Source organism: Egretta garzetta, unplaced genomic scaffold (genome assembly GCF_000687185.1).
Source record: "Egretta garzetta isolate BGI_Z169 unplaced genomic scaffold, ASM68718v1 scaffold136, whole genome shotgun sequence".
In the NCBI taxonomy this organism is placed as follows: Eukaryota; Metazoa; Chordata; class Aves; order Pelecaniformes; family Ardeidae; genus Egretta; species Egretta garzetta.
The window spans coordinates 1,071,950-1,083,921 of record NW_009260066.1 but is presented as its reverse complement, the minus strand read 5'-3'; the positions used below and the strand labels follow the sequence as shown (position 1 = coordinate 1,083,921).

Below are 11,972 nucleotides of genomic sequence, written 5' to 3'. Positions count from 1 at the left end.
TGCTCCAGAGCGAAAAATGCTATGGTATCTTGAATGAGCTGAACTGACACACTTTGCTATCTCACTGCCCACTGGCAGGGGAGTTCAGCAAGGAGGAAACCTCCAGAGATGCTGTGGTTCTGCTGCTCTCTCCCTGGTTCTCAGAAACACTCTTCAAATAAAGGGGGAGATTCCTGAAAACATAAGGATAAGCATATTTCAAAATGCAAAACTCTGAAATTAAATGAATAATCTCTTTATGCCAGTTTTAGATTATTGCCAACTAGTTAGCTGCTGGTGCAAAAATCACAGGAAATGTCACTAAGAACAAAACCACAAATGATGTACGTAAAATGATACAGCTAAAGACAGGACCTGGATAGCTCTAATGCTATATACCAGTCGTGCATTTTCAAAAAACATAGGGCTGCTATGTATTTTCATTCCTGTGACAGTATATGGTATGTTTACTCTTCATTCCTCAGATACTATTTACGAATTAGCAGCTTTATTGCATACACAAACGCTGATTTACATTCCATCTCCAGAAGAAATCCTGTTCACACGGAAATTAACCTTTATGGCCTAATTCTGATTTTAGTTGTTATTCTTTCACTTCGCCAAATTTACGCTATTTCAAGTGAGACCAGCCTTTGTTGCTACAGCTTGAAATCAATGGATATAAACAGAGGGTGGAATAATGCTGACAAGTCCACCCTCTTACTTTAATTCAGTTCTTTAAAGTCAATGATTTATATATTGTCTACCTTGGCAAGAACATCTTCTTGGTCTGTTTTAACTCCAAATCTGGGAATACTGGAATTAGTTAGGCTGGAGCTGTGCATCAGTTTTTTGACCCCACTGATCTGGGACATTGGCCTCTTCTTTTTCTCTTTCTCTTTCTGTGTCGGAGAAGGGATTTCAACTTCATGTTGTTTGTCTTCAGAAGAATGAGAAAAAAGAGAATAATTTTTAAAAGAATTACAAATATTTTTGTCCATTCCACTGTTGAGCTGAATCTTAGGGATACTGTAATTCTTAACAAAACTTCTTTTATTTTTATGTTTGGAGATTTCACAACAGATACTTCATATGATAATCATAGACCTATACCTCAGTATAAGCAGATCTCTATTTCACAAATTGCCTCATTATCCCTGAACTGGCTTCAAATGTGACTTGCAACTCTCTGATTTCCACTTCTCCTGCACCCCTGGCACTGTAGAGAGGGTCGGTCCTTTCATTATAAAAATGTTATTACAACTGAACAGAAATCTAAACTTTCTGTTTGCAAGAAAATTTAACATTTTTTCTTTTCCAGGAATAACACTCCCTGAAATTGTATTTCAAAAACAATCAAAACAGTATCTCATGTAAACCTTTACAGAAGATTTTCAGGACTTGAAGCACCCAAGACTTAAGGTCCTGTTTGTGTTAAGACTCTGTACAACTCAGAAATCCTTTTGCCAGCCACATCTACAAGTGCTTTGGGTGTGGAGGCAGTTCACATCAGCAATGCAGTGGACCTCTGCACCTCCAAGCCAGATTAATAAGCCAAAACGACTGTTTTGCTAAACCCCAACATTTTGCTGCAGGCTTTCACCTCCATAGCAGTATCAGTGGCATCACTTCATATATCTCATCAATGCATGTGCCAGCAAAACTTTAGACAAGGATTAAACTGAGAGTAAAAGTATATTTAGGCCGTTGCCAGCTGATGGCTGCAAAAACAGTATGGGGGTGTGGAATCACTGAAGACATCTGTGGTCCCCAAAGAAACCTAAGCTGTGGCAACAAACGAGTCTCCTGCTACAATTGCTAGGAATTAGAATTAATTTTTGTTCTTTTTATTCATACTGTATTTCAACATAGAGTTTTAATGACTCCCTACAAATTATCTCTTTTTTGCTGAAATGTACCTGCACCTTTTCTATTCCTCAAGGAGTATTCCAGCAAACCCATGAAAATCCAGAACAGACGTTTCTAACGTTGGAGCTTAACAAAAGCTACCATTTAAAAAACACCTTAGAACACAATAAATAAATAATAAGAACATTTCAGCTCTTTAAAATGTATGCCTATTTTTCCCTTCCTGCAATGGCCATTTTCAGTACAGACACTGGAACCAGACACGGGCAGCAAGTCCATTTCTAATTCCCAGATTGTTATTGTGTTTGCTTGTTCACTTTTTATCTTTATTCTGTTTCTGCTTTTGAATTACCCTTTAGCAGCTGCATTTTACTGGACACCTCAAATTCCAAACAAATCACAGCAAAGAAGAGACTGTGGAAATGTCACTGAGCTTTAGCCTGCGGCACCAAGTTCCCTGATTGCCCCCACCACACTTCACCATTCTCCTCATACGGACAATCAAGAAAAGGGGGAGGAGGAGCGCTGCAGCTCTTGACTGGTGCAAACTGACAGCCGATGAGGAGCAGTAATTCATGTTCATCCTTTGATGTTTATGGTTTTGGTCATACGCACAAAGTTTAGACCCATCAAAGGGAGGTTCGTTAAGCCGAGCTGTCAGACTAACTCAAGTGAAAGGAAGTGTCTGTCTGAAGGATTTCAGGTCTCCTGAGGAATTCCTCGGGACTGCCTCTGCTTTTGTAACTATAAGCACACAGGGCAAAGGATCCTGCACCCATACAGACATCCAGAAAAGACAGCTTGCCATTTTGACCCTTGTGCTATGCTCATTGGCCACTTCTTACATTTTTGTTCCTAGAAAACCAGGTTAATGACACTGGAAAATAAAAACCTTGCATATTATTATTACATCCATGTATTATATATAATATTATTACATAATTACTTGATGCAGAAGCCTTAATTCTTACACCAGGAATATATTTGTTGTCATTACGAGTAACTTAATGAATGTCATATAGCCCTACTTGGGAAAACAGTCTTTTTTTTTTGAAGAATAAGAAGAGCAGAAAAACCTGCTTTCTCATGACATCTTCCTAACTTTCAAATGTGAGAAAGTCTGCAGATATTCAGGAGATAACTATGTATTAAAAAAAGTTAACTAACTAGATTAAGATTTTCTATAAAGAGACTATTTTCCCTCTTCACATTGTTGCTCAGAACCTACATACTTAAGACTGCCTATTTTGAAAATATTTAAGTAATAATTATGTAGCTGAGATGTTTGCTCCATTGTACTCCTCTTGTACCTGCAATTTTAAGTATCCTAGCTTTCCATGCAGCCACAAAACAATATCCATGGCTCAGTAACTTAGAAGCGATTGCCTTTCCAGCCCTCCTTCTGCTCAAGACTGAGGTCTCATGTGGAAGGCTGACAGATGCATTTCCTTACCCTGTCAAAACAAGCCTGAAGTTTTCAGGTAAAAGCAAGCAGAAACTGGTATCAGTCTTTCAGCCTAAGCAGGTCATCTTCTCAGACAACTGTACACTGGGACTTCCAGTTCAGAGTTCCTGAAGCTGCGCAATAATACTGCTTCATCCATGACAAAAGACTCATACCTTTTTATTGTCTGAAACCCTGCTGTGCTGCAGCGCTCAGGCATGCTACTGCAATCATGGGCAAACTGAGCAGACACCTAAGCAATCCGTTCATGATACAGTGACATGCAGGATAAAACGTACTTAAAAAACCCCACTTCTTTCAAAAAAACCACAAAAAGTACTAGCTACAGTATCTCACACAAATACAACAAGATGTAGCTTAGTATGTGTGACTGGCACTTTTTAAAGGACTTGTTATTCTAATTTAGACATTTTCAGCTGTGCCCCCCCCTTATACGCACAACCAATGGTGTTTCAAAACATGTTTGAGATTGGTATATCATCTTTATCTTCAAAATCAACAGTATGGAGCCAAGTTTTATTCATTTTCACCAGTTTTAGCAAAAACCTAAACAGTTCTACAAAGCCACAGAGAAGGAACCATACCCTTTGTAATATTGTGTCAGACTTTTTTTAATGCTTGCATCCCACCATGCAAGCTCCTGAGCTTGCACAAATGCTCCTGGCAGCAGTCTGTTCAGGTGTTGACTTAATCATACTTATCCATCTGCTCAGGTGCAGGCAGGGAAAACCAAACCACCAGAACTGTGTGGTATGAGATTTTATGAGGTTACTTCCAGCACACTGAAACCTCTTTGCAGTAGCTTTCATAAGGGAAACAGAGTGGAAGAATTCTTCTTAATATAAGATTAATTCATTAAATATTAATTTCTTATTATAGTAGCAATATGGTAGCTGTAATGTTACATGAAAATATGTATATGAATATTTACCTGTAATTACATATATAGGGAAACCACATACACCGACTAAATGAGCTGTGAGGAAATGGATCTAACGTGATCTCTCTGCTCAAATGCTGAACAATGAGATACTAAATGTACAGCTTCTGAAAACAGACATTAGTATGGAAAACTACTTGTTTTTAAGCTCTATCACAGCACAGAGAGAGAAAAAAACCCCAATAGGCAAGAAAGTTAACTCCCATAATAGTCTTACCTAAGAATGTGTTTGATATATATTCCGAGACCTGATTGCCTGACCTGCTCATTTCAGATAGGTGGGTTAGCTCCCGGTTGAGCATTCTTTTAAACTGGAAAACAAAACAAAAAAGCATGAAGTTAGTGATCAGATGAATTTTAGTTAGGATGTGAAAATGCAGTCAATTTATAATTGGGGAAAGGACACGACATTAAGAATATATACTAAACTAAGATAACTATGAAAGCAAAAATTACATGTACCATTGCTCTACCCTAGTAACTTATTTGTGGGTTGGACAACATAATTCTTAACCTCCTAAAATACTCCACAGTGATAGAATTACTAAGGCACAGGGTCCTGCTAGTAACTGAAAACTGTAAGACATACGTATACACACAAATAATTAGTATTACTGTCTTTTCAATTTTTTTATTTTATTTGGAGAGAAAATACAAATATATTTATACAGGAGCCCTTCTCTACTAGGGTTTTCTTATATTTGTAAATTAATATATTTGTGCATTTTTTGCAATTCATTTTGTAGGACTTCAAGTTTATCTTACCTCTCATTGTTAACGTACTCAAATATATTTGACACCACTGGTTTAACAGTCAAAATATCTTACTGATTTCCTACACACCAATATGAACAGAGGTAGGTTTTGTTCTCTTTGGCTTAAAATTACTATACTGAATCAGGCCCATGACTTGACGCAGAAAAACGTTTAGTATCTTTATCAAACACCGGAACAGAAAATACCCATCTGTGGAAACACCTTCCTTTTCCCTCTAGGTTAGCAATTCACTCTAGGCACTCTACAGGATAGAAGTGGGTATTAACATTATACAAAATGTGTAATTGATTAGGTACTCATCATTGAGCCTTTCTTGGTTCCTTCTAGACTCCAGGGTTAAATGGTATCCTGTTGCATTGTGTTGGACAGGGTAATTGCATAATACACCTCTAGCTATCTTACATGCATTTTCATTGACTATAGCTCTGCCCTGATATTATCAACAAATAGAAGTCAGCAATATTTATTAGCAATTGAAACAACTCTTACACATGTAAATTAGGATCCGTCACTACTGAATTTTGCCTCCCATTGTGCCATCCTTTCATTTTGTTGTTAGATTTCTTAGACATCTTTTCTCTTCACAAAGCCAAACTACTTTTGCCATTTTCAGAATCACCTTTCACCTTGTTCACCCTTATTACATCAAGCAACAGCTGCCCTTAGCATACGTCCCTGTAAACATTGCTCTATGTTGAAAAATGGTAATTCATTATTCTATATGAGACAAAGCACTAGACTAAACATTAACCACCTCCTTTCCATCCCACTGGAATCATCAAAGCCCTTTCTTCAAAGAGGCCTTGTATAGTGAAAGGTGTTATTTTCTTCACAGGTGACTTACTATACTGCTCACAGTGTGCCAAATAAAAATTACCTTTAATATAACACTAACTATTAGCCACTGCCTTTTCTTGCCATTTTGACACGTCACGAGCTCAGGAAGTTCCTGCTACAAAGACTGAATCCTACTTTAGTCACAAGCCAAAGGCTCAGCTTTGATCTCAGACGTAGCCATGTGCTAGCAAGTGCTCAACACATTTCTGACAATTAAAACCATATTGCAAATACAGTTACACATACTATGAACTACAGGTCTATACATTCTGCTTTAACCCAGTATCAATCTCTATAGTGAGGTGTGATGTTTGTCACCAATGTCAAATGTTAAAAAAAGAAGTTCACCGAGCAGTAAAGTGACTGGTCCAAAAATCCCAAGAGTATTTTTTAAAGCGTGCGCACACACACACGCACGCACGCACACACACACACTTTTAAGTCATGCTTGCATGCTTTTCTTCTGTACCCATGAAGGTGAGAAACTGAATTATTTCAGGCAAAACCTGAAGACGTCACAGAATGGCTTGTCTCCAGATGGTATCCAGAAACTACAGCTTTAAAATAAATACCGTGTACAGGAATCTTAATAAAATGTCAGAAGTTGCCAAAATCACATTAATTTCCAGGCTTGTCATCAGCATATCCATTACCAGTCCAACATTCTCTCTTCCTTAATTTAATCCAGCTAGTTTACTGGCTCCCACCTAAATAGGTCCTCATCTGTCTGGTTGTTTCCTAGTAAACTCTTTTAGATTATGCCCAAATTGTGATGCTGTCTTTGCTGCAGAGCAACACTACTGGGTCACATTCTGCACTTTAGAAAAAGACCATTTAGCCACCGCTGGTACATACTCTGCAGGAGCTCTCCTTAAAAATTTCCCAGCTTTGAAAGAAGAATGAATTGGTGTTTGCACTACACTTTTTCTGCAGCTACCTGAGACAACAAATAGGAAAAACTCTTTTTTTTAGTCCAAATCATAAATTTAATTGCAGAGAGCAGGCAAGGAGAAGGTTTGTTACTGCATACTGGGAATCATCTTGTGTATGATGGTGTATGTTCTTTAAGATTTTCCAACTAAATATTTATTGTATGGATGTCCACAACAAATGGTAGGTGGATGAGAGTCTTTTCTAAAGTTATGTTCCCCACTAGTCCAATGCAAAGCATTGTCTTCCCATGTCTCATCACCCCATAAGTCACTAGAACATAAAAGCTCAACCATCAGCATGGAACCTGCAGAACAGTCTGTTGCCACTGAACACAGGTGTACAGCAAAACAAGTCCCCCAACTTCTGCAAGGCCCTCCAAGACAACAGTGAATTCAATGGGAGAAGCCTTTGGCTTTGAAGAACTGTAGCAGCCTGGTTTTCTTATACTCTTTCACATGTTGCTGACACCACAGCAACAAGACTTTAATTGACATTTATATTGAAAACATCTGGGCTAAGCAGTTTAGAGAACTGTTTTGATTTTCTAATTACATGACAAAGTCTTACAATCGTCATCCACATTGAAGCAGATGAAGTTTAAGACCATATGCCGACAGCAGTTTCGGATGCAAAACAATAATGCTCTTTGAGAACATAAAAAAACCCTGAGAGAGATGAATAGTTATCAAGATGTTCAGACATTTTTTGTTGACTATACCCTGTTTCAGTATATCTGTATGTTACTTAAACCTCTGATGTTTAATGATTTGTCCTTTGTGGAAAAAACTCTTCCCCCCAAAAAACACCAAACCAAACCCCAAAACTACCCCCAAGCCCCTACTTTTCCCTGATTTTACCTATTTCTCAAACACTTCATTTGGGCCCAAGTGCACCCATACATAGTTGCTGCTTCAAAGAGCATCAACTTCACACATATTTATAAATCCTCGCACCATTACTTTATAATGAAACTCTGCCTAACTCTCACAGGGCTCACACAAGTTCTTACTGCAAATCAGAGAATTTTCTGTTACATCTGTGAGTTAACACTGTTCCAATCATCCAGCAGACGACTCTTAAGTGCTTGTCACCTGGCTAGACTGTCCATACTCTCATTATTTTAAAAATCTGAATGCCATATACTTTCATAGCTGAAGAAAATAAATGGTAACACGTCAAAACTCTTGTTATTAATAATAATTAACACTGTACACTTTAATTACGATACTGTCAGCTCAGGTTGGGGAGGAAGCAAGAGGATTTTGGCAGATCTATGCAGATATAGTATTCTTCTTCAGAATGATTCTCCCATGTTTAGAGGGAGAACCTTAACATGGTTCCCATGTTAAGACTAGGCATTGTTAGACTGGAAAAATTGCACATATATATCCCTTTGGCATATCACAGGCTTTGACTGTAATCTAGGAAATTCCCTCTGGAAATGGACAGGGTATAAAATGTCCATTAAGCCAATTATACAGTTCTTCACTGCTGAATAATGATGTCACAGCAACAAAGCAGTGAAGTTATTTTCTGAAAAAAATCCTAAAAATGTTTCTTTAAGCAAAATTTTTTAATTTCATTTGTTTCTATTGATTTTAATGTTTTTATTTTACTCACAGCATGGCGGGAGGGGGGAAGGGAACCCACAACACAAACACAGACACAATATTCAAATAACAGTAAAAATCTCCCAAAGTGACAAAAGTACATGTGCACTTTTACCTCCTTTTAAAAACCATGGAAATCTGATAGAAGGAGAACTCTAATACATGACAATAAATGTGCATACGTTTATGAGACAAGAACAGTTTCTTCAACAGTCGTCACCCCCAAAGAACTGGTAACAAATGAGGAATTGAGCTAGGTAGTTTAGGTCCTTCCGGGCTGAAGCCCAATGTGTGCACATCTCTGCATATATATTACTGCTGTCAAACTAGGAGAAACGTGTTTTTCAGGGAAAAAACAGAATACTTTTCTGATGTCAGCAAAGGTTCACAGAGAACTTTAGACAAACTTCTGCAGTAAACATGCTCCCAGATGGCAACCACAGCACTGATACAATTTTGGGAAGACTTTGCATCTATACTAGAACTTCAAGCTGAACTCCACTCTGAACTCCAAAGGCGTGGGGAAGACCCAACTAGAGTCAATTAATGGCACGAACGAGTTTGGGCTGCATGTTTAATATGTATGGGGTTTATTGATTATACTTTAGAATGTTTTACAATTTTTGCCTAAAATTATTGAGTAAACTCAATAACAAAAAGCTTAAGTGAATATGCAGCCTGCAGTTACTTGTGTTGGGAGAGGAAGCATGCAGAACCACACCCTGGTGTAGATGGTCTGTCCTGGTAGGGTCTCTTCCACCCAGGCTTTCTGTTCCTGAGTGGGTGATCTGCTGCATCCCAAGGACTGTAAAGAGGCTGTCTCCACCACAACCTCTGGCACCAGCACAGAAGGTGAAGCTAGGGCCAGAAGGTCGACGGACCGAAAGGCCCCATCCTGCCCGTCCTTCAGCTTGAACGTTAATCAAACTCCAAGCGCGGTGGAGGCTGGAACCAAAATGCTCAAGAGCACCTGGAGCCTTTCATTGCACTGGCTCCTAAGCCCACATGGCAACAGATCCCAGTTTCAACCTTTCTGCTGCCTCTTCCCTAGGTAACATTTCTAAAAGCTTACATGAATAGAACACATCCACAGAACATGCATTCAATACTTGGAACATTAAACTTACATAACTATTTTGTTTCTGGTATTTCTACCAATGTTATTTTAAAAAGATGTTTGTAACTCAAGAAAGAATAAACTGTATTACTTTACTGGATTTGAAAAGCCTTGTATTCTACAGAAACCAGGCAAGGAACTTAAAATAGGCCAGCCTTACAAATTAATGTAAGGCTTCTGTTTATATTGCTTATCAATGCAAAACTAACTTTGATTTTAGCAGCATACTTAATACATAAACAGAATTCTTGATAACTAAAGATTTGGGTTGGAAGCCCATGTGTTTAATACCAAGGTCAGCCACCGGTTTTTATACATAAGCTATAGTGAGGTACATATCTCTAAGCCTGGCGTTGTGATAGTGGTGTTCATTGTTTCAAGGCAAGATACCCAGTGAAAGCCAAGGGTAAATACTCCACATGACAACCATTCTCCAAAATATAATTAACAGAAGATAATGAGGTACAGCCTGAAGCATACAGAAATTACAGAAATGTATGTATAGTAAGGGATGTAAAAATATAGAATGATCTGTGAGATGAACGTTTCATTCTTCCTTAGAATTTAATGAATACCCTAAATCATTGTTTTGAATGTCATAAAAATCAGACTGTCTTTGCCTCTGTCGACATTTTTCCTGTAATGTGTATACTGCAAACTCAAAAAGCACTGTACTAAAATTGTGTTCAAGTACTATTTAGCTTCTTAACTAAAATCATTGTCTATAGACAGTATAGGGCACTGTCTATATAAAGAACATTTTTTTTCCATGTGTAATCAACTACAGCTACCATGCTCTCTGCTGAACTTCAATTGGCAAAACCTATCAATTCTAAAGGCTAAACAGTAAGAGTGAATATTTTTTTTTTTTTTAAGATTGCATTGAATTTTTCTAATTTAGCAAGTAGGAACGTGCCAGCAGCTGCCTGGAAATGCAGGAAATAATTCCAAGTAAATTACAATAAATACCTCACTTTTAGCTGAATGGAAAGTAATTTCATCTCATTTTTTGGGAAACGAGAAAGGAATCCACCTAGCTAGCATAATGGGATCCAATTTCTTCACAGATGACTGATCAAAATCCTTGAGAATATACTGTAATGATTCTGCATTAGCAGAGAATGGTCACAATGACCTAATCGGACACAATGACCTAATGAGGGGTTTACATTTCTATCTAAAAAAATAACCTATGATAAAAGCAGGTATTAATACAAGCAAGCATAAGATTCAATCACGTGTAAATATGATGCTTGTATTTTTAGTCATTTAATTCAACCCTTGTATTATTTAGTTGAGGAGAAATCAAAATTCTCTTTAAGACAGGATGATTTGGAACAGTCATTGTATATCACGCATAGGATGATGTTTCTTTTTCCTTTTTTACACACTTGATAACAATTATAAAGGCAACATCATTTTTTTAAGCACAAACACACAGGGCTAAAACAAAGCCCAAACGTGGGTTTGTATTAAGTGAATTTCAGTTCTGTATGTTGACAGGCATACTGATTTAATTCCTTGGTGCAAAACTTTTCCATAAAAGAGATAAAAGCTTATTTAATTCCATTTTCTAGCAGTATTGCAGTTTCAAGCTAGTTCAAAGCTGCTCTACATAATAATGTAGATCAATATTAGACAATGACAATTTCCAGTGTTTTAATCAGTAAGCTGTCACACACACACAGAGGCTACCAAAAATGCTGCTGGAACACAGTGTTGATAATTTCACATTTCTTCAGATATTAAAACCAGTATGAGTCATGCATTCACCCATTATCCTCAGCCTCTACTCATGCTCTCTCCTATTGCATGGTATCTCAGCTTTGAGATTGTTTTTTTCTGTAAACCTTTTAAAGTCTAGAAATGCAGTTTAGTAGCAATCTTTTTTTTAGAAGAACACAAAACTCATCTGAGTTTCCTTAGCTTTAGACTTGGTCTGATTATCCAGGGAAGCAACATTATTTTAGAAGTCCCAGCACAGTTTCTAAGAAAGACTGTATACTGTGCAGTTCATTCTCATTGCTGAACAAAGGGTTGTTTTTCTGATTTTTTACTTTGTATTCCTATTACTCATAGCCACAAATACTCATGCTATCCAGTGATCATGCAATCATGCACCGCAAATCAAGGTTCTTAAAAGGTAAAATAAAATCCTACCTTTATGTAGCCCCAAGAAACTGAGAGTAAATAGTTTGCCTCAGGCATTTTTGATTTTTTTTTTTTTTTCTATACTGCCAATCCAAGCTAATCAGTTCTTTGCTATTTGATACTGCAAAAGACTTCCACGAAGAAATATTCCTTCTTTTCCCTCTTAATTCTTTTTGCTGATCTTCAGGTTCTCAGCAAGTGTGTGCACAGGAGGCATACTGAAATGAAATCCATCCGCGTGGTCTTCCGATTGTATAAATGCCATTTGTAAAACTCCAAGCATTCAGAGGCAAC

The 11,972-nt window shown here is 37.6% G+C and overlaps 1 protein-coding gene across 1 annotated transcript in view; it reads right to left on the bottom strand.

Moving 5' to 3' along the window:
• The window catches only part of LOC104128373 (cAMP-specific 3',5'-cyclic phosphodiesterase 4D), a 24,123-nt gene extending 12,357 nt beyond the window's left edge, over positions 1-11,766 (bottom strand). Inside the window, exons 1-3 of the mRNA XM_009641139.2 lie at positions 11,688-11,766; positions 4,471-4,564; positions 747-919 (exon numbers count right to left, since the gene is read on the bottom strand). Coding sequence (XP_009639434.1) covers positions 747-919; positions 4,471-4,564; positions 11,688-11,735 — 315 coding nt within the window. The 5' untranslated portion in view covers positions 11,736-11,766. The remainder of the gene's footprint in view (positions 1-746; positions 920-4,470; positions 4,565-11,687) is intronic.
• Between the last annotated feature and the right edge of the window lie 206 nt (positions 11,767-11,972).